General features: G+C 39.2%; 1 protein-coding gene across 3 annotated transcripts in view; it reads right to left on the bottom strand.

Moving 5' to 3' along the window:
• The window catches only part of LOC139947560 (PAX3- and PAX7-binding protein 1-like), a 70,627-nt gene extending 46,886 nt beyond the window's left edge, over positions 1-23,741 (bottom strand). For 2 of the 3 annotated variants that reach the window (XM_071945501.1, XM_071945502.1), the window contains exons 1-3: positions 10,328-10,734; positions 1,318-1,470; positions 639-782 (exon numbers count right to left, since the gene is read on the bottom strand). In XM_071945501.1, the coding sequence (XP_071801602.1) occupies positions 639-782; positions 1,318-1,470; positions 10,328-10,574 (544 nt within the window). In that variant the 5' untranslated portion in view covers positions 10,575-10,734. Of the gene's footprint in view, positions 1-638; positions 783-1,317; positions 1,471-10,327; positions 10,735-22,871 lie in introns of those variants that run through there. The other variant, XM_071945503.1, reaches the window with a different exon arrangement.
• Between the last annotated feature and the right edge of the window lie 4,226 nt (positions 23,742-27,967).

Here is a 27,967-nt window from a genome sequence, read left to right as displayed (position 1 = left end):
ATGTATGAAACCACCAAAGCTAAAGTAATAACACCGAATGGAGAGACAGATCTCTTTGATATACTTGCTGGAGTACTGCAGGGGGGAAACCCTTGCTCCGTATCTGTTTGCAATAATCCTAGACTTTGCCATGAGAAAAGCTATTGAGGGCAAGGAAGAGAGCTGGGATTCCAATTGGAAAGGCGAAGAAGTAAAAGAGTGGGCCCTAAATTTGTCACAGATCTTAACTTTGCTGAAGACAGCACTACTGTCTGAAGAAATCCAACAGGCACAGGAGCTTCTATGGAGAGTTGAGACATCTGTAGGAAAGGTTGGACTAAAAATCAATCCTGGTATTAACTAAATATATGTCGTTCAACAACAGCGCTGACACCAACATCTTAACAAACGTTGGCTCTATAGTTGAGAACTGCTCTTAACATCCACTGAAGTCAACATTGACCAACAAAGTCCTATGGGAACCTGCCCAAGCTCTAAACAAAAAGGCATGGAGAACCATCGTGAATTGAGGACATCACTCGACTTAAGCAAGCAAGTAAGAAAGCACACAAACATGTGTAAAGTTAAAAACTTGAATTTCTGTTTCCTTGATGCAAACATACATCTATTGAGTACATTGTACTACATTGCCTTCTTACCAGGCACAATAACGGGTACTTCTTCCTTTAGTTCCTTTCTGTCTTCTTCTTCCAAAGCAGCAACCTCCGCATCTTTGCCACTCAGGATCATTTCCACATTACCCACTTGCTTTACATGTAATCCTGAGTTACTTGCATTGCTGCCTGAAACAAAACACAAAAGGTATTTCAATAAATAAATCATCAGACTGGTTACGTCCAGAGTTACAGTGTAATATCGCAGTGCCATTATATTGAAACAGCAAACTGCTACCCGTGTCTCAAACCATCTTTCTTTCTAAAGACACTACTTTTTGTGGTTTTGTAGCCCTTGCATGTCTTGCGTGTAATTGTGCAAGGTTAGTTCTGAATAAAAGTGCAAGGTAGAAAGGGAGGCCAAAGCTGCTTTATTTTCAAAAGTCAAGGGGCAAGGGTACCCTCACCCTATCCCCATCCCACCCCTGGCTTCTCTCGCTGCTGTTCCTTTATCTGAACACATGCAGTTTAAATCATGATCACAACAACTAATATTATACGTCCCATCCGAAGGACGAGGCAATGATGGCTTTAGTGTCTTGCTTAAGGACACAAGTGTCAGGACTCTGGAACCCACACTGCTGATCAGGAACACCAGAGCTTGAGTCCAGTGATCTTAACTTCTCGGCCATGACACGTCACAATGCACTGATCTAAAATATACCTGTAGCCTTTGTGTCCATGGTACGCTCATCTGTCATTTCCTTGTAATGTTGAGCAACCTCCTCATGCTGTCTTTCTTTCCTGGCTCTTTCCCTCAGTTTCTTGGCAACCTTTTTACTGTGACTAGATTTCTTGACTTGAAACACCTCTCCCTCTATTACAGCATTTTCAGAACAAGAAAGAGAAAAACAACATTCAAATATTTCCTTCCTCCGAGTATCCATGACTTGGTTCATCTGCAGTGATGACATGTGTGCTCTAAGGAACTGGAGATATTTGGTAAATTGTCACTTGGTGTATCCCAACATACGTGTAATTGCATAAAATAACAAATCTGTGAAATTTTGGACTCAATTGGTCATTGAAGTTACAAGAGAATAATGAAAGAAAAAACACCCTTGTTGCACAAATGCGTTTGCTTTTAAGATGAAATGCCAAAAAAGGGCTTCAGGCCTGAAGTATTTTAAGATTTAAGTTTTAGTGAGATATTATGTATACATTTCCCAAAAACTACAATACTTCAGAGGGAGCCGTTTTCTCGCAACGTTTTCTCCTGCTCGCTACCAAGTAAGTTTCCATGCTAACAATTATTTTGAGTAATTACCAAGTGTCCTTTGCCTAGAATGCTTTGACTATGTAACATAGTTCTAAAGTTGTCTTTTGCGGGTAGTAGGGCGTCAGTGGAGTGCAACATGTGAGTGTTAATACAAGGCACATAAAACTCACCATGCTCACGATAAATAAATAAAATTATAATAAGGTATCTCATATAGGCCCTACTGTGCTTTTCCAAAACATGATCCAAAAAAGCACATTTAAAAAAAGAATAATTATAAATTAAAACAAATTAGAACTTTCATAAATCTACTAAAACATTTAATTTTTTGTTCTTCAATGTCCCTGTAATAACAGAAGAATTACAGACAATAATTGGAAGACTGTTCGAAAGTTCAACAGCAGTATGTGAGAAGGAGTGTTTGCCATTAAGGCATCTTCTTTATTATTTGGACCATTTGTAAGTCTGAAATTCGGACCTGATATTCTCATAAGTGAAAGCTGTTTTGTTTATTTATACATTGTAATAAACTAAGAGGTACCTCAAGATATCATACACAATTTTGACGGCCCATGCCTATAAATAAATTACGGTAGGAGGTTTTGAGTCCCTGACGTAAGTATTTTTGACAGACCTCAACAACCTCTTAGATAATTGAGGTATTTAAATGATCAAAAGTTCATATTTGCAGGGGCATTTATTTATCTTTTGAATGCGCAGGTGGTGGGGGATGTTGACAAATAATTTAACAGCAAAAGTCCGACAATTTACAACAACAACAAAAAATCTGTAGGTTTCCGTTCGTCTTTGTTTTATCGTCAAAAAATATAAACAATTAAGAAACACGTGAATTAACCAATTTTTAAGATTCAATAAGTTCGAAAAAATACAATGAAAACACGCTTATTAAATAATAATTATTTTGTGACAATGATTGCTGCGATACCTGGTCAACTATCAGAGTAATCGGTGTTTGTTATCTCCAGCGATGTAATTTTTCCTTGTCTGTCACTTACGCGACGTTCAAGCCTGTAAGTTGACCTTTGACACGAGATGTACCTCTCCTCAATAGTGCTGGGCGAATAGTGAAATTTTGTTATTCGAATACCGCTGGACAACTATCTGAAATAAACCGGATATTCGAATAGTTTTTTCGCCGCTAGAGGGCGCTATTTAACATTAATTTTTTTTTAATGTTTACATTTGCCGCTAAAGGGCGCTGTTCGTTTGTGAATGAGATCTTATGGGCGGATTGATATTAGTTTTAGACAGTGTCACTCGGTTCATTCATAAAAACAACCGGTCCTAATTTAAAGATGGCGATTTGCTTTTTCTTTTGATCGTGATTGACTCTACGTTAAGGAAAACTTTTGTAATCTTTGAACAAATTACGTCAGAAATGTCATTGTTTTAACTCTTCACGGAGGTGACCATAGTTAAATACTTAATTTATGCTGTTTTATGCTGTCTTAATAGAAGTTTCATGAGGATTCGGACAAAACATTCCTATCAGTTGTCGCCCAACGTCCACGGATATTCGGATATTAAAGAGTATCCGGTTACTTGGTTGTAATTACAGAACTATCCGGTTTATAAATAGGTATTCGCGCCCATTGCGGATATCCGGTTAAGGAAAAAAAAGGCATTCGCGGTTACGGATAGGAAAACCTATTCCCCATTAACCGGATATTCGAATAATTCGCCCAGGCCTACCCCTCAAACTTCTGCTGTAGTCAGGCACCCTCAGTGTTTTTACGGAACGCGCGATCAGCACATGTTTTTCTGCGCGATCTTATACTCGTATAAAATAAATCTGTCAAGAAAATAATGTCGGCATTTACTTACATTCGACAAGCCATCGGACAGCTCCAGACGAAAAACCAAAACGTCTTTCAGATGATTTACAACCGGAAATACTTTCTTCCGAACGCTAGTTTTTGGAAACTAAATCAACTTCCGTTCAGGTGCATTTGATGTGGATTGCGCAAAGGTAATAAAGTCTGGAACGTCATTTTGCAATAAAGTCTGTCTATTTTCTGGAACGGCATGCAAATCTGTCATTGTTTGGCAATCGTCACTTAAAATCTGTCAAAAATGGACGCTGGACAAAGTTTTTATTTTTGATAAATAATAATAATAATAATAATAATAATTTGGGGGGCTAATCGTCCTTACTCGCAGCTAAGAGCTGAATTGCGAAGGACGCGGCTACAACGTGTTCGAGAACAGGCAACAAGGGCGCATTCAGCTGCCAGCCACATCAACCCATTATGACCACGGAGACAGCCAAGATCAAAAGCAGAAAAGTGTTTGATTTTTTCCTGAGGGAGGAAAACTGAATAGTCTGGAAAACCCTCATGGCACAGCAGAGAACCAACGCACAACTCAACTCACATATGGCCCCGACCGGGAATCAAACCAGGGTCACCTTGGTGAGAGGCGAGCGCTTTAGGCACAAGCCAACCGTGCCACCCTAACATGTAGGTATGAGAGGCTGCAATAATCAAAGAAATTACAGTAGTCTTGTGCCAGAAAAAAAATAATTACAGGCAATATTTGCTTTGTTTTTCTGTTAACCTTTTGCCCTCCTCTGTCAGGCTGACTAGCCAGTGTAGTTTAGCGAGTAAGGAAGATCAATACAAGTTTGGCAGCCTCTGTATTGAATACCGGTGTCGGTGAGGCGTTTAAGATTTGCTATGGTGATTACAGATGATATTATTAACAACTAGAGATTGACAGTTTGTGAACAAACTCAAGGTGTTCGGTTTCCGGGAGTAAAAGCCTGGATTAAAAAACAAATATTACACCTTGCTTTGTTCTCAAGATTTGTAATAAATGATTCAAATTGCAAAAACTGTCAAAACAACATGATTACGTCATCTAGTAAAAGTGAATGGGTATGTTCAGACAGCGTACTAACTTAGACCCGAACCGGTCTTACTTTTACAAGCAGTGGGGGGTGGTCGTAAAAATAAAAAACCCTTGCGTTCAGACAGCACAGAGTTAAACCCGATCCGGTTTATCTTCGGTTTTAAGAGGTCAAAGTAGACGCGACTCGAATTTTTTTTTTTTAAACAAACAAAATATTGATACAAACCGCCGAGAAAACTCACCAAAATATTGTCCATATTCCATGAAACAGAACACGTTTCATTTGTGCGTTTTGTTTTATACCACTGTTTCCGATTTAATAAATACTTTTAGTTTGTACGTCAATCGATTGTAAGCTGCGATCTCTCAAAAGCTGGTGCCGCGATTTTTATTCCGATTTGTTCATAAACACAACTACACACGTGCAAGTTACGTAAATACATGTACTTCGCAGTATTTTCCCAACTTCCCAACAACAACGTGGTGATATTGCTGGCGTAGGGAATTTCCCCTACACACAGCCTCGCGCCCACTGCAGTTCATTCTCCTAGATTGAAAGTACAGCACGCTAGTAACGGTGACGGCAATAGAAAGGCACATCCACGGGATCGGTGATGGATAACTATGGGATATCAGAGAGTGATCACTATGGGATGGCACAGCTGTACATGTGAGAAGCATTAAAAAATATGCTTCTTCGCTGCGCTCGTAGTATACGCATGAAAAACAGTTTCAATTTATTATAGGACACTCAACAAAAAAAGCTTGGAAAATATAATTTTGTTTCAGAATTTAATAAATCATGGGCGTGGGCCTGTGTTAAACTGCATACACCGATCGAGAGGGTTTCGCCAACTCAGTTAGCGGCAAGAAAGTAATATAAATACTCGGTGCTTTTCAGCATCAGAGGCAACAGAAACCGTACACAAGCACTCCGGGTCCCTGGCGTGTGCATGGAACCACACAATGGGTCGTCCGTTGTGAGTTAAAACCGGATGTCATTCTGTCCACACGCAGTGTTAAAAGATAAACCCGAACCGGTTTAGACTTAGACCGCCTCGCTGGACGGTTTAAGTTTTGGGGTTTAAACCCGATCCGGTCTAACTTTATTTGCGTTCACACGCACAAAAGTTGAACCCGAACCGGTCTAAGTGGACTTAGACCAACTTTAGTACGGCTTGTGAACGACCTCTATGTTTGGTGACGTCATCGGTAATATTTGTTTTAAACCAGACCTTTGCCAGACTTGTATGCTGTGATGGTAAAGCATCAAAGGATATATATTTCAACCTAAAAGGCAATAAACAATGCCCTTTCAAATCATTTCACAGTCACTTCCAGTTTAAACAGATCAAAAGGTCAACGAAAGTTCACCAACATATCCATTTCTGTAAAGTACGTAAAGCCCTTTCATATGATGTATAGATTGTCAAAATAGCTTATGTAGTTTAGGTTATATGAACTTAGGAAATAATGACTGTAGAAAAGACTGTAAGGGGCATGTATGTTTTAACCGCCTTGAACGAAGACTATTCTTCATGAAGCTTTTTCGCGCTCTATGGATGATCACTGGAGCGTGACTCTGTTGCGCTGGACATACTGAATTAACGTGAGATGCCATTGACATGACATTGACATTGACAAGGTCAAACATGAAACCAAAAGTTTAGTTGCGATAACGTAACCCTCCTCCCGACGGTGAGGAGGGTTACGTTATCGCAACTACCCCAAGTTCTGGTTCATGAATACTACTGTCTGCTATCTAGTTGAGCCTTACTGTAGAATCCTTAATAGTACTCCAAATGGAGGAACTATTCCTCCATGGTACTCCAATGCTTTATTTAGTTAGAGAAACATCTTTTCATATTCTTAAACAACAACATAATGTTAAAACATGCTTTTAAAAAACAGTAGGCCTACAGTACAGTACATTCCATGTAGATACTACACTTATCCTCCTCTAACCAGTTTTCACGGTATTATGCCTTTTTCTTTGAATTGGGAAAAAAATAATGATGCCACTATATATATATCAACCGATGCCCTAATTATCTTCATTTGTTAATATGAAGTATGCAAACATATATTAAACCTTGATGGACATTGAAATGTTCACACCACACACCGATCTTCAATGACTTCAACTGGCCCCATTTGTTTTGAGTTTTTCCTGTTTTCACGGCAAACGAGAAAATATGGTTTCCCGGTGAAGCCACACATGGAAGAAACATTTGCAGTGACTACAAGTGTTCTTTGAGACTCTGTGTATGACTCTATAGCCAGCAGTTGTCTTCATTTTATTCAAAATATTTTGTTATTAAACTTTAAAAATGACCATGGTAACTTGCAAAATATTAAAAAAATAATAAAAATAATAAAAAGTGTGAATAATTACTGGCTTTCAAATCTGATTATTTAAAAAAAAAAATCTTAATATTTATAACAAAGCGTAAAATAAACAGTGATAATTGAATCAACAAGCATCAATGTTTAAATTTTAATATTAATAATAATATTGATATGAGGGTTAAAAAATAAAAATCTCCAAAAATATTAGAAAATGATATAAGGGGGAATGGCTTTTTTAAGCCTCTGTATTTTTTTCCCAGAATGCTCAGCAAAATATTCAGTCACATGATTTGATCATCATGAATTGTGAATTGAAACAGTGTTTGATTAAAAAACAATCGGTGAGCAAATATTTTTATATGGCCTCAACATTATGACATATTTTTGTACCTTGTAAGTTGTAGGAATGCCTGAAATACCCAAATTTTTGCATTTACAAGTGCAAATAACCAGTGGAGCCTAAGTTTTGGTCAAGAGAGAGGAGACTCTTTGGTTAAAATAAAACCACATCGAGGGACTGTTTACATCGCACACAGAGAGGTATCGTAGCGTCATACGTTATCGACCCTCATATGTTTTCGGTCCCCAACTTTGATTCCCGTTTACCGCGAAATTGTGCAAGCTGCATCGGTGACAGAAGCTATGCAGTTTACTCACGGTCTGTATTTTCATCAGGCTTAATCATGCTGAAAATAAAGTTTCCTGTCGTTGGTTATGCTCAAACATTTATAAAAATTATTGATTTTCGGTACTAATCACTAGTGCATTATTATGCCAACGTTCAAATGGGTCAAAGAAACATCATCCAACCTCGAAAGTTCAAAACAAAATAACTAGCCTATCTGCTAGATTGAGTTTCATTCTGCTTAAGTCACTGGATGGATCACGTGAGGTGGGATTCTATGTTGTGCAAATGTGGGGAAAATATTAAAATATTTTAAGTGAAAATAACAACAATTTTTTTATTTTATTTACTGCATACTGTAATAAATTCCGATAAAGCGTAATAAATATTAAGTCTACAATAAAGAGAAAATATCATAGATTGGTTTCTTATCTCCTGAAACCAAACATTACTGGTCTGTAATGGGGGAAAACGGATTGTTATGAAGTGTGAGTGCATCAAGGGGGGGTGGGGTGTTTTACTTTCATGCCTTATGATATCTCTGGATTCTAATATAGTAGTAGGCTGTTTCAGTGAAATTTAATGCAGGTGATTTTTTCTCTGAAAAGATGTGGTCTGTTAAGGTGTATTCTTAGGAGTAAAAATCAATTTAAAATTTTGAAATCGGATGTTTGGTGGCAGAGATAAACGTACCCGTGTTCAAGTTCAATTGTTATGTTTTTCTTCATATCGGCCACGGCCAAGTTTAATGCACAGCCTATGGCAATAGAGGGCGCACAATAGGCGAGCGCTCTCTATCAATGGGGAGGTTTACAAACTGTGCTTTGAGGCGCTAGTATAATTTTTTATGAACGACAAAAAGTGATATTTTGTGAATCAAACTGAGGAGCGGCATCGTGGGGGAAATTGTTAACTATAAAAATTAAATAGGCCTATGTGTTAAGTTTTGCAGGTGTTTGTGTGAATATTCTTTATTAATTATGTCAACAAATAGCATTATTAAATTAACCAGAATGAAATAAAATTAAAGAGTTTATGACTGGTGTTTTCTTTAATTTAAGATCAGTTGATCCTTTGATTTAAAATTGTAGCATTAACACAGTAAAAATTTAGAACAATCTTTAAAAAACTTGAGGATGAAGGCATTGGTATACATCGATTATTTTTGTTATACTTACAAAGACAATTTCTAAAAACTAGTGGCTATACAATCAATTTTTTTGTTCTACTTTCGTTTCAATTAGTATAGGCCTTTAAAAATATATAATAACACTAGTTTCTTTTGTCTCAAGATGAGCAGTCTGTTATTATCAATTCAGAACGTGGAAATTATCAAAAAGAAGATCGGGCAGCTTTCCCCCAGCCAAGACGAAACATTATTAGAGCCCCGGCCTATTAAACTTATTGTAACACACGCCCTCTTGTGGTGGCACATCAGGGAAACACGAAGATGTACGACGTACATGTACAATCGTGCGTATTTAGGACAACTTTGCAAGAAATGGTCGAACAAAACCTTTCGGAGGGAGAAGAAAACATAATCAAATTACACCAAATTTTTACAAGTTAAACTTAAAAGTATGGGAATTAGCACTGACAAAGTCGCATTCAATTTTGATGATTGTCTCTGGAAGAAATCTTGATTCAAAAAATGGAAAACGCCGACAAAAATAGGTTTTTATGGTAAAAGCTATGTGACTAGCTGTACGATGTGCGGAATTTTATCGGCTACACGATGATGTAATCGTTGTCTCATTTAGTGTAAACATGTGCTCCCGCATCGCAAAAAAACCGTCTTCGGGCTTCTTCGGCGCTTTCCGAAGATTTCCGAAATCCGTTGTCCACGGGGTTCATAGGTGACGTCATGCACAAACGAATGGGCGCTGCACGCGAGGCCAAGCCTCTGTTTTTTGTCGTTGCTCTCTATTTCTTACAATATCTCCGAAACTATTTATTTGATTTTGAATATTTTTGAAATGTAAGCACGAGGAGAGAATGCTCCTGCCTACTGACAAGTCTCATAGTTGTGAGTTGTACAAAATGTGAGTTTTGATTTAATATGTTTCGTTCTTTTTTTTCGGGGCTGTGTGTGTGTGCGTTTTGGTACACGTGAAATCAACTTGATGAAACTGCCTAATAGTAGCCATAATGCCTTAGGACAAAAATGTAATTAAATTTGTTAAGTAGTAATTGAATAATATTTTTCATATATTTTGCACGCCATACTAGCTTCTGAATATTCAATAATATACCAACCAATGAAAGGTGTGAAAACATATGACATTGCTCCAATGTCCTGCATGCATAAGCACTGTTAATGGCGGACTGTCTCCCGCAACGTAAAACCAAAACTTTAAAAATTTCAACACACCCCCATGAAGTGAAAGTGTTATTGTTGAAAAATTGGATAGATGATTGAAGAAACAAATATTTAGTTTTTGATTGTGAACAATTTTCCTGTTATCCTACTGAAAACACATGACACCAGGATAAAAGATTTGCCACGATTTTAGGGACACCTCGAAAACAGGACCTCCTGTCCTATCCTACGATACAGTGCTATAAATTTTTAACAAAACTAGGAACCCCTCCTCCGGCCTCTAACCGTACCTTCAACTTCGTCATGGTCAAAGCTGAGCAAACTCGTACCGGTGCTAACTGCATCAACATCACCATCAGTCCCGCTCTTTTCCTTTTTCTTGCTTTTTTTATCTGCAGTTTTTTGAAGTGTCTTTTGAACATGCTTTACTACTTGTGTGTGATAATCTTCCTCCAAGAAAGGTATTTGGTCGCTCTTTTCGGCTTCTCCATCGCTAGTTTCTTCTCTCCGTCGAATATTCCTTTTCTTTTTCATCATTCTGACTATTCCTTTTCAACCAATTATTTTAAAATAGGTTTTGAAAAGTATCATCTACTTCTACTGGATCAGCATCCCTGGCTAGATGGGGCAGCAGTAGAGATTGAACTTTCAATGGTGGTTTGTTTTGGGTGCATCATGCTGCATCCCATGCGCTGCATGGAGGATCGACTCATCATTGCATTGCATGCCACACACAATAAGTATCCGAAATAAATATGCAAGTGTCGTGCGTTATTAGAACTAGCGGGGTGTCGCGCTTCGCGCGGCACCCCGCTCGATGATGAAAATCCTTTACACAAATATTTCGAAATGTAATGTGGGTGAGGTTGTTATACGCCTCTCTTAATATTTATGCATGGCGTCATCATTCTAACCCAAAATGAAGCTATTGCGCACGTCCGCTACTACTTGCAGTGGCTGCGCCCACCTCGTTTGGGGTTAGACGACGTACCTTATGCATACTTCTAGGAACTATAAGGCTTCCCCCGTGAGCCTTATAGGGGTCTAATATTTTGGGCCTCCTTAACGCTATACGTTTTTCAAATCAGCGTTGATAGGTGAAAGTTTTACGACCGTTAGCCAGCAATAACTAAAGTTTCATTTGTACTACACTACCAAAACTTTCAATGCTTGCATTTCCTTTTTGTTGAGTGAATTAAAAACTTCGTCAAAAAATGACATTTCTGCTCGGTACTCACTGTTGTTTGTCTGCCGCATCGCACCAGCCTACCACGTAGATCGACGAACTGCCGAGCCGCGGCCGAGTCGAACTGTGAAAGCGGTGTTACAAGGCAGTGCAGCAGTGCGTGGGTGCTGTCCGTTTACAATACCCGCCGTTCACGCATAAAGCTTGCAGGCACTGTGGCGGCCATATTGGATTTGGGATTTTGAGGTATTATGGGACATTTTTGAGCTTGGCATACAGCAAATTCGAGCTCAGCACCCCCTCAATACCCCTTGTATGCCATAAATTAACACAATTTGTCTTCAGGGTTGATTATTTTTTTTGAAAGTTTACCCAGTCTATCGTGGACCCTTTACTTATTCATGGCGATTTATGGAGCGTCACGTCCCACGATACATAGCGTTGTTACATCACTAAATAAAGCGAGTTTTCGGAACATGCTGTGTGCCAAAAATCTAATCTATCTACTGTTTTTTTTTACCACCGCTGTTCTTGGGGATCTTTTCGGGGGGCAATAAAAGCGTAGGCCTCTTTTTAGTTTATTCTCATCTGAATTTGTCCTGTAAACTTTCTGGTCAATAGGCTGCGCGTTACGGGAGCACTAAACGAGATTTATTGTAAAAGTCCGAGGTCGCCACCCACTTTCAACCTAAAGTAGTCCCACGGCGACCTTCTTCACCAAGCAACAGGTGGCCTGTCTCAAAACCAGACAACACACCATGCCACTCACAATACACTGACCAGAATGTAAGGAGGTTGGGCTCGATTTCACATGCTTACTTTATTTGTGTAAGCCCCCGCCCCCCAACCCCAAAATGTTATTAATAGACACATTTCAGGCTCCTTCCACCTATAGCCTTACCCAATGTTTCCAAATTTGTTTTTGCACTCCCCATCCTCATTGGTGCATATATTGGTTTCAAACAACTTTTTTTGAAAGGAAAATTTACCCAGGCAGTTTTTGAGAAAAAAAAAATTCAAATACCACCTTCATGTGGGGTCTTAACGACTCATTTTAAGGTCAAAATTTCAAATTAGGCAAAAAATTAGCATTTTTGAAATTTTTAACAAAATTTGCCCCCAAGTGATAGATATATCCATAAAATGTATTTGTACGTTAATGTTGATATGCCAAACGTATGTAATTAACGAATAAACTTTGACCTTGTACACAAACGTATAGCAAAGCAAAACGTAAAAGTGTGATTATCTTGAAAAGTGTGCATTTTTAGTATACCAGCTTTGTTTGCACTCAATGGTGCATTTATATGTTTCAAACAACTTTTTTTTCGAAAAAAAAAATACTCAAATACCACCTTCGTGTAAGGTCAAAAAGTGCCAAAAATGTCAAAATTTAATTTATTTTTATTTTTTGCCAAATTTTACCCCAGGCGGCAGATCTATCCAAAAAAAATAGTTTCATCATCGCACTGTAAAAAAATTCCCGTAAAATTTACGGGAATCGGTTGTGCAGCGAGATGCCACCGATTCCCGTAATTTTTACGTTGCAAACCGTACACGAAGTTACGGTGTGCCGTGATTTTCACGGTGAGAAAGCTGTCAGTTTACGGTGTAAACCGTACACGAAGTTACGGTGTGCCGTGATTTTCACGGTGAGAAAGCTGTCAATATACGGTGCGAAGCGTACATGAAGTTACGGTGTGGCGTGATTTTTACGGTGATAAGGCTGTCAATACGGTGTAAAACCATACACGAGGTTACAGAGTGCCGTGATTTGTACGGTGTATTACACGAAAATAACCATTATGTTAAAGGTACGATACAGCTTTGGTAATTATCAAAACAATTTGGCAAGAAATATAATTCTAAATAATTTTCATCATAAAACTGCGAATGAGATAATAATCTCCCTTCAAAATAGTTCCATCTTAAATGCTGATATTCAAGAAAAGTTCTGAACACCATCAAAAGGCAACAACTGCTTTCGATTTGCACTGTTCGAATTCAGACGCTGCATTTAGTGGTCTTCATAACACAATATAAACTTCCACAAAGAATAACTGATGAACTAGAAACCTTAACAGGTTACCAATGATGGGTGTTTTGAAAACTAGACGACTAGAATTGGAATGAACTCATTGTTTCCAGAACCAAAACCAATGATGTATCATACCTTTAAGTAATAACCCATGAGCACGGGATTGTACCAAAGAGTACAAAAAAGTGGGTAAATCTAGTTATTCTAGTCGCCCCGCCTGAACTTCCTCATAAGCATTGCGCGTGCGCGATGATCCCTAGGGATCTTTTGGTGTGCCCAGATACGGATTTTGGCCGTAAAAGGCTGGCGAGCAAAAGCGAGAATGGTAATTCACCGTCAAAATATACACATTTCTCACCGTAAAATTACGGTCATTCCCTTTAGACAATCCCATGGTGCATGGCGAGCCGGTATTAACGGGGTTACACCGTACAGTCAAGGAAATAGTTTTATACGTACTTGTTTTGTTTTGCGTACTTTTCACCGTAAAAATTACGGTGATTTATTTTAACAATCCCATGGTGCATTGCGAGCCAATATTTACGGGTTCCACCGTACTTTTCACCGTAAAAATTTCGGTAATTATTTTTAAACAATCCCATGGTGCATTGCGAGCCGATATTTACGGGGTTGCACCGTAAAGTCATTGAAAAATGTCGTTATCACCGTAAAAATTACGGTAATTTTTTTTAACAATCCCATGGTGCATTGCGAGCCGGTATTTACGGGGTTGCACCGTAAAGTCATGAAAAAATCTCGTTACGGTAAAACACTGTAGCTATTTACGTACTTTTCACCGTAAAATTACGGTAATTTTTTACAGTGCAAAATGACATGCCAAGTCTGTGAAATTATGAGTTAATCCTTTGTCTTGTACAGAAACTCATAGGAAAATTTAATCTTAAATTACAATTTTGCTCAAAAAGTGCGTATCTTGAGCATATTACAGTGTTTTTGCACTTAATGCATATAAATGTTTGAAAACAACTTTTTTGTGAAAGGTCAATATACCAAGGCAGTTTTTGGTTTAAACTAAATTCATATAACACCTTCCTCATTGGTAAATTGAAACAAGAAATGCGTATGCTGATTCATGCAATTAGTTTGATATAGTAGTTGTATAGTTGACGTGCTCAAAAAATGCATGTTTGTATCAAACTTATTTTAACACTCCCAATCTTTCCAAGTACATGTACGCAGTTAAATACTCAACTTTTATTAGTGAATTAACAAAGTTGAACATTCTTTTTGCAGTAAAATGTTGTTTTTTCCTAGGTAGGCCTATACTTTGTAGCTACGATGGGGGTATGGGGTATCGTGCAGTGATACATTGTATACTTTCTTATATGGAGTGCCATTATTCAAAGCTAACTCCAGAGCTACATAACCAGGCACACCGAAACCACTACAGCTTGACATACTTTTATGCCAAGTTTCTTTGATGAAAGAATTCTCACTACTCTTCAGGCACTAGCAGACAGCAATGACAATCTCATCACTTTGATCAATCAGTTTGTGGACATAACACAGGTCAGAAACATTCCATCATCACAGTTGCCCGGCCACTATCACCTCAGGAAGAAATGAACTTAAACGGGCAAGTCCAAAGTTTGAGATTTAAATCTTTTTCAAAGGAGGACTACGTCTGCTTAAACAAATTCAACAAGCACTCCAGAAATCCAAACTCCAAACTGTGGTCTCATTACACTGTGATGGTGGAGATTGAGATCCAGGACTCGGAAAGACAGATACTTGATCACCAATCTGGGAGCTTTTTCCACAATGCTGCCGTCCCCATCATCTATGACCACAGTAACTTTGATCGATAGGGATGTGTTCATCTGGCAGATATGAAACTCCTCAAGAAGACAGAGATGTTGATGATCATAACAAACAGTAAGATTTGATGTGTTCCGATTAAACCAAACCTTTGCGAAGACGATGACACAGACTCTGATATTGTGAAAGAGATACCACTGGTATCTTTGACAACAAAAGACATTGCACCAGTTGATGTGGTAAAGTGATCTTCAAACAACTCCAGATCATGGAACGCAGTATATAATAACCATCTGGAAGCACCGTCTGCTTCAAGAAACTGATGGTTTTAGTGACGCCCTGAAGAAAACATTGCGCAAAAACTTTCTCTGATCTGTACAATGCAAATGTTTCAACCAAACGAATTATGTACGGTACAAAAGCCTATCAAAACGGACAGAAAGTTACTGCAACAATTATTGCTCAATGCTGCCACTGATCCTACAACCTGGTCTTGATCGCTAGATTGGAGAGGGCTCCACCAAGACAGTGACACAGTCAAAGAGACTGGGAAAGAAAAAGCCAATTCGAAAGTTCATCGATAGACCGGGGTTCCACTCCTACACGTCATGTATGGGCTATTGAACAAACCTAATCTCAAGTTCTTGTCAGACGTTTTTGTAGAAAGGGCAAGGGTCTACTGGAAAGATGAGGAATAGTACAGCGGGGGTTCCTTTATGTTACGGAAGCCATGGTCCTTTAGGAGAGATGACGTTTTGAGGACACCTTAGCAGGCTGACACCCGGTTGGTGCTCCATATAAAGGCAGTCAATGAAGGATAAGAGTGATTTGCAGGTGGAGAAATGTCACTTTTGTGTGTTCAAAAGCGTCAGAAACTTGGAAAGAAATGCACATTAATTACCCGATACGTGCAGTAACTGAGAGACTTGCCAACCTGTACACAGCCTCTCCTACATGACAATTGGGAAAAGAAAGTCTCCGAAAAGCAAAGTTAATATGTGTCAAGGGAATCGGCCGTAATGGAGAACTTGTTCTCATTGAGCAGTTTGGTAACACTTGTGCACCTTGGTATAAAATTATCAACCTTGTCAGGCTCCAACTCTTTGGTAAATAAGGCGAAGAAGTGTCTGGAGATGTTACCGCCAACAAGAGATGCACTGAAACTTCACACAGCATAAACAAGGAATACATGGACGTCTCATCTCTCACACTGACACAGACACACATGAGCTTCACAGAAAGAGTGGGGTTACCTGCAAGACTACCCCTATCTCAGATGCTTGATTTGAGCTAGTTTTATTGGGGTGCAAATCTTGGAAAGATTGGGAGTGTTAAAATAACTTTGATACAAACATTCATTTTTTGAGCACGTCAAACTATACAACTACTATATCAAACTAATTGCATGAATCAGCATACGCATTTCTTGTTTCAATTTACCAATGAGGAAGGTGTAATATGAATTTAGTTTAAACTAAAAACTGCCTTTGTATATTGACCTTTCACAAAAAAGTTGTTTTCAAACATTTATATGCATTGCTGGGATAGAAAGTGCAAAAACAAAGTATTATGCTCAAGATACGCACTTTTTGAGAAAAATTGCAATTTAAGATTTAATTTTCCTATGAGTTTGTGTACAAGACAAAGGATTACCTCATAATTTCACAGACTTGGCATGTCATTTTGATGATGAAACTATTTTTTTATGGATAGATCTGCCGCCGGTAAAATTTAGCGAAAAATAAAAATAAATTAAATTTTGACATTTTTGGCACTTTTTGACCTCAATATGACCTTACACGAAGGTGGTATTTGATTTTTTTTCTCTTCAAAAACTGCCTGAGTACATTAACCTTTCAAAAAAAAGTTGTTTGAAACATAAATATGCACCAATGAGCTGGGGAGTGCAAAAAATGCTGGTATACTAAAAATGTACACTTTTCACACTTTTACGTTTTGCTTTGCTATACGTTTGTGTACAAAGTCAAAGTTTATTCGTTAATTACATACGTTTGGCATATCAACATTAACTTAAAAATACATTTTATGGAAAGATCCATCGTTTGGGGTCAAATTTTGTGAAAATTTCAAAAATGCTAACTTTTTGCCTAATTTGAAATTTTGACCTTAAAATGAGTCGTTAAGACCCCACATGAAGGTGGTATTTGAATTATTTTTTTTTCTCAAAAACTGCCTGGGTATATTTACCTTGCAAAAAAGTTGTTTGAAACCAATATATGCACCAATGAGGATGGGGAGTGCAAAAACAATTGGTGTACTCAAAATGTACCCTTTTCAAGATAATCACACTTTTACACACTTCGTTTTGCTATACATTTGTGCACAAGGTCAAAGTTTATACGTTAATTACATAGATTTTTAGTATCAACATAAAGTTAAAAATACATTTTATGGATAGATCTATCAAATGTGAATAAATTTGACACAAATTTTGAAAATATTGACTTTTGACCTTTTTTGACCTTTTTACTCCAAAATGACCTTAAAATTCAAAATTAAGCTGGGCATCCACCCTAATCGTCTTCCCGAGCCCATGATCCATACATCTAGCATGGATGCCAGCCATTAACAAACTATGCCGTCCAAAGTGTAATTTCACACTTTGGCTGGCCTACTATAAAGCTTCCGTTTGATCCCATCCGCCTTGTCCATAATTCTCATGCCGTTTGGAAGTGACTGTTTTTTTTATAAATATTCTCCATTTAAAGTCACCTGGAAGTGGTATTTTGTCAAAATAAAGCTTTTGTCACTAAAATATGTGTTTTGATGAGTCGAATATAAATAAACAATTAACTAAGGTTTACAAAAATTAGTTTCCATGTTATTTACAAATTTGGAAAAAAAACTGACCCGAGAGGGCGCTGTTCGTGACGTCAATCGAGGCGCGATGAATCGCATGCAGTGCCAACACAGCATAGTGACGCTTTGCGCAAGCTAGAAACATGCCCTCAAAGTTTAAACAATACCTGATTTTTTCACGTTAGGCAAATGCTCCTTTAGGTTCGTTATGTCTTTCAGGTACATTCTTCAACTTCCCAACTAGCTGGAAAAATTATTGGGATGGCGTCATGGTTTAGAAAAGAACTTTTCTCTTCATGTCAAAATGTGTAGTGTATTCCGGATTCTCGAAGCACGACGGCTCGAAGTGTTTGCCGCACAGCGCTGGAAAAGACGTCGGACCGGACAACTTGGCAAACTAACACAATCTTTAGTTGTTTTGCTGCATCCAGCAGCAATGCACCTGGTCGACATTGCCGGAAAAATGCAAAAAAAAAATTTTTTCAAAACGTACAAACTCACGACTAGGACTTGAATGTACTTGCACGTACGTGTGTTCGATGTTCGATCTAGGCAAAGTCTTCCTCGATTGACGTCACAAAAGGGGTAGGCGGAGTCACCCCCACACAACTTTATTTAATTTTTTTAAACATATAAATCGTCAAAAACAATTACTCCAAAAATTATTTTATTGTTCAGAAACATATACTGTAATGTTTGAAGGGAAAAAAAAATCTATTTCCAGGTGCCTTTAAACTTAATATTTTCAACAAATGAGTCACCTGTCAGAAGGATTTCTAGGAAGTCTGGTAACAACATCGACCAGTGGTTGACACATGGTCGCCTGCGAAACATTAATCTGTGAGTTACTTTATTCATTAAATGTAAATTCGTGAGATTTGTTTCGGTTTTGTCCTGGCACCCAGCCTCTTCGACCCTGCGCGGCAATGAATGAACCAATCCGGAGAACCATGCTTGGTACAACACGAAAGTATTAACCCGACCAAAAATGGCGGATCGAATAGCAGGTGGGCGGCCAAGGGGCAATGAGTGAACCAATCCGGAGAACCATCTGCGAAACACTGTCCAATGAGTCACCTGTCAGAAAGATTTCTCGGAAGTCTGGTAACAACATCGACCAGTGGTTGACACGGTCGCCGCCCAAACTTCCTCCAATCAGATGACTCGTAAGTGGGTCAGGGTTTTGTAGACTTGCAACCCGACGTCTGAAAAGACACAAACGTGTTGAATTCCACACACACAACCGTGTTGATTTCCACAAGGATGCCATGCCACTGGAACTTCTAATTTCAATCCAAGATGGCGCGGTTTACGCTTTTAATAGTATAGACTAGCAGGATGCCGCGCTTCGCGCGGCACCCCGCTAGAGGATGAAGCTCCTTTACATAAATGTTTTGAAATGTAATGTGGGTGAGGGTGCTATACGCCTCTCTTAATATTTATGCATGACGTCATAATTCTACCCCAAAAAGATCGGCTGTGGCGCACGTCCGCCACTACTTGCAGTGGCTGCGCCCATAGCTCTGTTTTTGGTTAGATTGACGACGTACCTTATGCATACATATTAAGAGAGGCGTATTTGGAGGGACAGAGGTTATACTACTTTGTATAGTTGGATTGGAAATTGTATTTAAAATGAATGAGGATCTTAAGCACCAAAGAGTCATAACATTTATAAGATTCTATACTTTTATTATTTGGATTGTTTTTTCTTTGAGTCTTTACTGGTTTTTTTCTCCTTTTATTTGTGTCTCAATTTTTTTTTTATATCTGTGTTTTGCCATTTATTTGTTTCTTTTTGTCCATGCCCTTTAAACTTATTTTAAGTGTAATTATTTCGACTTGTTTGTTTGTTGATGTTTTGGTGTATAGTTTGGTAATTCCCCATAAGGGAGCGAATTATTGATATAATGTATGTTTCTTGGTATCGATGTTAAAGTTTAGTTGTGGATGTAGTGTTGTAGGCCCATATTATTCAATTTAGTGGTACTTGGCTCCCTTCTCAACAAACCAGGTACCTCCACGAACAAATCCATAGTCACCGTCAATAGCCGCGCCGAGCTACTCGACCAATGGCTCGTAAGAGGCTCAGCCTGGTATAATATCCTCCTCAACAATAATCATCGGTACTAAATAGCAGAGGAGATATCCGACTAAAAAGGCTTGAATAGTCTCAGCCAATATTAGAGTTTATCCGACTGGAAAAGGAAGAAAGTAAACAGCTTTGCTTTGTTGAATTATTTGTTGCTTTGTTTCCAATAACGCTACGATTTTAGAATCTTGGACCCTTTACTTATTGATCGCGATTTATGGAGCGTCACGTCCCACGATACATAGGGTTGTTGTAGCACTAAATAAAGCGAGTTTTCGGAACATGCTGTGTGCCACAAATCTATCTACTTTTGTTTAACCACCGCTTTTTTCGGGGGGGGGGGGTAAGAGCGTCGGCCTCTTTTTATATTTATTGGAAATACGAGGTCGCAACCCACTTTCAACCTAAAGTGGTCCCACGGCGACCTCCTTCACCAAGCAACAGGTGGCCTGTCTCCACCACTCATACACTGACCAGAATGTATGAGAGGCTGGGCTCGATTTCACATGCTTTACAGCACGGTGATTTACTTCATTCAATGCAAATTTGTTTCGATTTTGTCCTGGCACCCAGCCTCTTCGACCCTGCGCGGCAATGAATGAACCAATCCGGAGAACCATGCTTAGTACAACACGAAAGTATAACCCGACCAAAAAGGGCGGATCGAATGGTGGGTGGGCGGGCAAGGGGCAATGAGTGAACCAATCCGGAGAACCATCTGCGAAACACTGTCCACAATGAGTCACCTGTCAGAAAGATTTCTAGGAAGTCTGGTAACAACATCGACCAGTGGTTGACACACGGTCGCCGCCCAAACTTCCTCCAATCAGATGACTCGTAAGTGGGAGTTTGGGTCGGGGTTTTGTAGACTTGCAACCCGACGTCTGAAACCACACAAACGTGTTGAATTACACACACACAACCCCTCGATTTCCACAAGGATGTCAGGCCACTGGACCTTCTAATTTCAATCCAAGATGGCGCGGGTTACGCTTTTAATAGTATAGATATTAAACTTATCACGTTGCTTTCAGATTTCCCGTAATTTCACGTTTGGGGGTGTTCCTTATATTAAGAGTTGTTCTTGCAATAAAACACATTTATTGTGTTATAATTAGTGAGTGGTAATTTAAAAAAATATATACACTAACCTCTGACCCCCGATACATGTCCCGCGAAAGGTATACGTATTTCAAGCAGTTTATGCGCGACAGTTCCGCAAAGTAGACATGTCCCACCCACTGTGGTCCCACCATGGTCCAAACTCTATGGTCCCACACTAGACTTGTGGTCAAGTCGTTTATGGTCCCACACGGTGAGATAGTCGAGTTGCAGCGGTGCTCTACGCGCGATATTTTGTTTACATTTGACATTATTTTTCAAAATTGATAGGGGCTGCAGATATTTGTGAGTGATATTTTCCCTAGGTTTTTCTATCTATCGATTTGGTGTAGCGGTAGATCTCTCGACTTCGGAGTCAAAGGTCCCCGTTCGAATCCTTGGCAGAGATGTCAGTATTTTGTTTACATTTGACATTTTCAAAACTGATTTTTTTTCCAAGGTTTTTCTGTGAACCGATTTGGTCTAGCGGTAGATCTCTCGACTTAGGAGTCATGGGTCCGCAATTCGAATCCTAGGCCAGGATTTGTATATTTTGTTTACATTTGACATTTTCTAAACTGATTTATGAGTGAGTTTTTTTCACGCTTTTTCTGTGGATCGATTTGGTCTAGCGGTAGATCTCTCGACTTCGGAATCAAAGGTCCACCGTTCGAGTTATAGGCTAGGTTGTCAATATTTTGTTTACGTTTGACATTTTCAAAATTGATAGGGAATGCAGATATTCATCAGTGAGATTTTTTCTAGGTTTTTCCGCGAATCGATTTGTTCTATAGCGGTAGAACCTGTAGGTCACCTGTTCGAATCCAAGGCTAGGTTGTCAATGTTTTGTTTACATTTGACATTTTCAAAATTGATAGGGGATACTCATCAGTGAGAATTTTTTCTAGATTTTTCCGTGGATCGATTTGGTCTAGCCAAGGGTCCCCCGTTCGAATCCTAGGCCGGGATGTCAATATTTTGTTTAACTATGACATTTTCAAAACTGATTTATGAGTGAGGATTTTTCTAGGGTGTTCCGTGGATCGATTTGGTCTAGCGGTAGATCTCGCGTCTTCGGAGTCAAAGGTTTCCCGTTCGAATCCTAGGCCAGGTTTTCAGTAATTTGTTTAATTATGACATTTTCAAAACTGATTTATGAGTGAGGATTTTTCTAGGTTTTTATGTGGAGCGATTTGGTCTAGCGGTAGACAATGTCAATATGACAGGATGTCAATATTTTGTTTACATATGACTATTTCAAAACTAATTCATGAGTGAGGATTTATCGAGGTTTTTCCGTGGATCGATTTCGTCTAGCGGTAGACCTTTCGACTTTGGAGTCAAAGGTCCCCCGTTCGAATCCTAGGCCAGGTTGTCAATTTCTTTTGTTTAATATTGTGACATTTTCTAAATTGAAAGGGGAATAGCGGGATGCCGCGCTTCGCGCGGCAACCCCGCTAGAAAGCTCTACTATAGACGATGTGACCTCTGACGTCACACGAAATCCATAACATGATTCGCGCGCATACCGCCGGGCAAAACTTGTGTGTTTTGGCAGCCAGATAAAAAGTGTACGCAATCTTACTGTGACTGCGCAACTCAGTGCCCGGCGAAACATGACGTATAGAGTGTTTTGTCAACAGAGGGCGGTTTGAATGTAAACATAGGTCACATCGTCTATAAAATGCTGCAAGTGTAGCGTTGTATACAGGGGAGGGTTAAAGTGGCTGGGCAGGGTCACAATACAAATCACTGTGGCAAACCACCCATCCAATGTCAAGACGAATCTTAGAGTGCTTTGCAAAATCGTACACTAACCCTTGTCCGTCTTTTTTCCGTTTCGGCATTATTGTCAATCCCATCTAGTGTTTTCCAATTTCCAGCGGGTCCCGATAGGGGTTCTTTCCCAGTCCTGTTTATATCCCGTTTCTTTTGTTTTATTCCCGTTCAGTTTGTTATTTTCCTGTCCTGTATCGTTTTCAAGTCCCCTTTCTTTTTTCCCCCCTCACCAGGCCCGCTCATTTTCCCCCACTTCCCTGTCCAAATGTGTGCCACTTCCCTGTCCCACCGTGTGCCACTTCTCTGTCCCACCGTGTGCCCCTTCCCTATCCCGTCCCATATCTAACCCACGCCTCTGTACCTCCCGTCCCCGCGATCCCGTGCATTGGCATTGTTCTTTGCTTGCCACTTTCGCGCGGGTCCCGTTTGTGGTTCTTTCACGTTCCATGGGCTTGATCCCCCCATTCAGTTTAATTTGTTCCTGTTCCATGTCCCATATCATGATATTCCCTTTTCATTTGTTCAATCCCTACCCCAGCCCTGTTCATTTTCCCCGTCATTTGATTTGTGCCGTTCCCCCGTCCCCCGTTCCACAGACGTACCACTTTGTTCCCCTTCCTCCTGTCCCCGTCCCAAATCTAACCCGTGCCTCCTTCCCGTCATCCCGCCCGTGAGTTGTTCTTTGCATCTTTTGCCGGCCCATAACTTTCCCCGTTCCGCGCGGGTCCCGCCATTCAGGTGGTTCTCCGTTTCGGGTATTTTTCTCTGTCCACTTTATTTTTTCCTGTCCAATGTCATCATTAGTCCCTTTTTCTTTTTCCCCTTTCCGTATTATTTTCCCAGCCCTTTTACTATGAACCCTTCATTTTTTGCCGTTCCCCTGCCCCTTCCAACAGACGTACCACACTGCATCCCCTTCCTTCTCCCTGTCCAACAACGTGCTCTACTCTATAACACCCACCACAACCAGCCTTCGTCCTGTCGTCGTGCCTCCCCCCCCCCCACAATGCATTGTTATTTACTGTAAGTGACTGTGACATCACAAAGGACGCCTGCACTCAATCCCAAAGTTATACACGCTCGCGCTTTGACTGTGACGTCACAAACAACGCATATCCCCAACCCACGGGTACCCCGAAATTGACCACAGGACGCATCATTTTAGCAGGGTGCGGGCACCACTTAACGTAAAAACAACAGGGCGGCGCCCATGCGATTTAAGCGCTTTTATAATATAGATGCAGATACTCATCGGTCAGAATTTTTCTAGGTTTATCCGTGAATTGATTTGGTCTAGTGGTAGATCTCTCGACTTCGGAGTCAAAGGTCCCCCGTTCGAATCCTAGGCCAGGTTTTCAATATTTTGGTTAAACTATGATATTTACAAAACTGATTCATGAGTGCGGATTTATCTAGGTTTTTATGTGGATCGATTTGGTCTAGCGGTAGATCTCTAGACATTGGAGTCTAAGGTCCCCTGTTCGAATCCTAGGCTAGGTTGTCAATATTTTGTTTACATTTGACATTTCCAAAGCTGATTTATTAGTGAGATTTTTTCAAGGTTTTTATGTGGATCGATTTGGCCTAGCGGTAGACCTCTCGACATTGGAGTCAAATGTCACCCGTTTCAGGTTTTCAATATTTTGTTTCATTATGACATTTTCAAATTTGATTCATAAGTGAGGATTTTTCAAGATTTTTCCCTGGAATGACTTGGTATAGCGGTAGATCTCTCGACTTCGGAGTCAAAGGTCCCCGGTTCGAATCCTAGGCCAGGTTGTCAATATTTTGTTTAATTGTGACATTTTCTAAATTGATAGGGGATGCAGATACTCATCGGTGAGAAATTTTCCAGGTTTTCCGTGGATTGATTTGGTCTAGTGGTAGATCTCTCGACTTCGGAGTCAAAGGTCCCCTGTTCGAATCCTAGGCCAGGTTTTCAATATTTTGTTTACATATGACGTTTTAAAAACTGATTTATGAGTAAGATTTTTTCAATGTTTTTATGTGGATCGATTTGGTCTAGCGGTAGACCTTTTGACTTTGGAGGTCAAAGGTCCCCGTTCGAATCCTAGGCCAGGATTTCAATATTTTGTTTACATATGACATTTTCAAAACTGATTATTGAGTATAAGGATTTATCTAGGTTTTTCCGTGGATCGATTTGGTCTAGCGCTAGACCTCTCGACTTTGGAGTCAAATGTCCTCCGTTCGAATCCTAGGCCAGGATTTTGAATATTTTGTTTAATTATGACATTATCAAAACTGATTTATGAGTATAAGGATTTATCTAGGTTTTTCCGTGGATCGATTTGGTCTAGCTGTAGATCTCTCGACTTCGGAGTCAAAGGTCCCCTGTTCGAATCCAAGGCCAGGTTGTCAATAGGTAGACCTCTCGACTTTGGAGGTCAAAGGTCCCCGTTCGAATCCTAGGCCAGGTTTTTAATATTTTGTTTAATTGTGACATTTTCAAAACTGATTTATGAGTATAAGGATTTATCTAGGTTTTTCCGTGGATCGCTTTGGTCTAGCGCTAGACCTCTCGACTTTGGAGTCAAATGTCCCCCGTTCGAATCCTAGGCCAGGTTTTTAATATTTTGTTTAATTATGACATTTTCAAAACTGATTTATGAGTATAAGGATTTATCTAGGTTTTTCCGTGGATCGATTTGGTCTAGCTGTAGATCTCTCGACTTCGGAGTCAAAGGTCCCCTGTCGAATCCTAGGCCAGGTTTTCAATATTTTGTTTACATATGACGTTTTAAAAACTAATTTATGAGTGAGATTTTTTCAAGGTTTTTATGTAGATCGATTTGTTCTAGTGGTAGACCTCTCGACTTTGGAGGTCAAAGGTACCCTGTTCGAATCCTAGGCTAGGTTGTCAATATTTTGTATACATATGACGTTTTCAAAGCTGATTTATGAGTGAGATTTTTTCAAGGTTTTTATGTGGATCGATTTGGTCTAGCGGTAGAATTCAAGACTTCGGAGTCAAAGGTCCCCTGTTCGAATCCTAGGCCAGGTTTTCAATATTTTGTTTACATATGACGTTTTAAAAACTGATTTATGAGTGACATTTTTTCAAGGTTTTTAGGTGGATCGATTTGTTCTAGTGGTAGACCTCTCGACTTTGGAGGTCAAAGGTCCCCGTTCGAATCCTAGGCCAGGATTTCAATATTTTGTTTACATATGACATTTTCTAAACTGATTTATGAGTGAGATTTTTTCAAGGTTTTTATGTAGATCGATTTGGTCTAGTGGTAGATCTCTCGACTTCGGAGTCAAGAGCCCCTGTTCGAATCCTAGGCCAGGTTGTCAATATTTTGATAATTGTGACATTTTCTAAACTGATAGGGGATGCAGATACTCATCGGTGAGAAGTTTTCTAGGTTTTCCGTGGATCGATTTGGTCCAGTGGTAGATCTCTCGACTTCGGAGTCAAAGGTCCCCTGTTCGAATCCTAGGCTAGGTTGTCAACATTTTGTTTACATTTGACATTTTCTAAACTGATTTATGAGTGAGATTTTTTTCAAGGTTTTTATGTGGATCGATTTGGTCTAGCGGTTGACCTCTCGACATTGGAGTCAAAGGTCCCTCGTTCGAATCCTAGGCTAGGTTGTCAACATTTTGTTTACATTTGACATTTTCTAAACTGATTTATGAGTGAGATTTTTTTCAAGGTTTTTATGTGGATCGATTTGGTCTAGCGGTAGATCTTTCGACTTCGGAGTCAAAGGTCCCCTGTTCGAATCCTAGGCCAGATTTTCAATATTTTGTTTACATATGACGTTTTAAAAAAGGTTTCAGAACACATGTGGTACTTAATACAGAATTAATATGAGCTCAATCTGAGCAATTTCAAAAAATGATCATCTCAGATCTCGCAAAGATTCAACCAGTAGCTTCTGAACACACGTGTTTCTTAGTACAGAATTAATCTCAGCTCAATCTGAGCAATTATTAAAATTAGAAACACGTGTGTTTTGAAGCTACTGGTTGAATCTGAGCGAGATCTGAGATGATTTTTTTTTTAATTGCTCAGATTGAGCTGAGATTAATTCTGTACTAAGAAACACATGAGTTCTGAAGCTACTGGTTGAATCTGAGCGAGATCTGAGATGATCATTTTTTTAAATTGCTCAGATTGAGCTCATATGAATTCTGTACTAAGAAACACATGTGTTCTGAAGCTACTGGTTCAATCTAAGCGAGATCTGAGATGATTATTTTTTTAAATTGCTGAGATTGAGCTGAGATTAATTCTGTACTAAGAAACACATGTGTTGTGAAGCTACTGGTTGAATCTAAGCGAGATCTGAGATGAGCAATTTTTAAACTTGCTCAGACTGAGCTCAGACTATTCCTGTACGAAGAAACTTAGGTGTTGTGAAGCTCCTGGTTGCATCTAAGCGAGATCTGAGATGATTATTTTTTTTAAATTGCTCAGATTGAGCTGAGATTAATTCTGTACTAAGAAACACATGTGTTCTGAAGCTTCTGGTTGAATCTGAGCGATATCTGAGATGATAATTTTTTTAAATTACTCAGATTGAGCTCATATTAATTCTGTACTAAGAAACACATGTGTTCTGATGCTACTGGTTAAAAATTTAAAAATTGCTCATCTCAGATCTCGCTTATAGATTTAACCAGTAGCTACACAACACACGTGTTTCTTATTACAGAATTAATATGAGCTCAATCTGAGCAACTTAAAGAACTAATCATCTCAGATCTCGCTCAGATTCAACCAGAAGCTTCAGAACACATGTGTTTCTTAGTACAGAATTAATCTCAGCTCAATCTGAGCAATTTAAAAAAATAATCATCTCAAATCTCGCTTAGATTCAACCAGTACCATCAGAACAAACGTGTTTCTTAGTAAAGAATTAATCTCAGCTCAAACTGAGCAATTACAAAACTTTCTCATCAGATCTCGCTCAGATTCAACCAGTAGCTTCAGAACACCTATGTTTTTTCGTACATAAATAACCTGAGCTCAATTTGAGCAATTTTAAAAAATGATCATCTCAGATCTCGCTTAGATTCAACCAGTAGCTTCAGAACACATGTGTTTCTTAGTACAGAATAAATCTCAGCTCAATCTGAGCAATTCAAAAAATTTCTCATCTCAG

Source organism: Asterias amurensis, chromosome 14 (genome assembly GCF_032118995.1).
Source record: "Asterias amurensis chromosome 14, ASM3211899v1".
NCBI classification, from domain to species: Eukaryota; Metazoa; Echinodermata; class Asteroidea; order Forcipulatida; family Asteriidae; genus Asterias; species Asterias amurensis.
The sequence above is the reverse complement of the archived record's forward strand: the minus strand, read 5'-3'. Positions and strand labels throughout refer to the sequence as shown.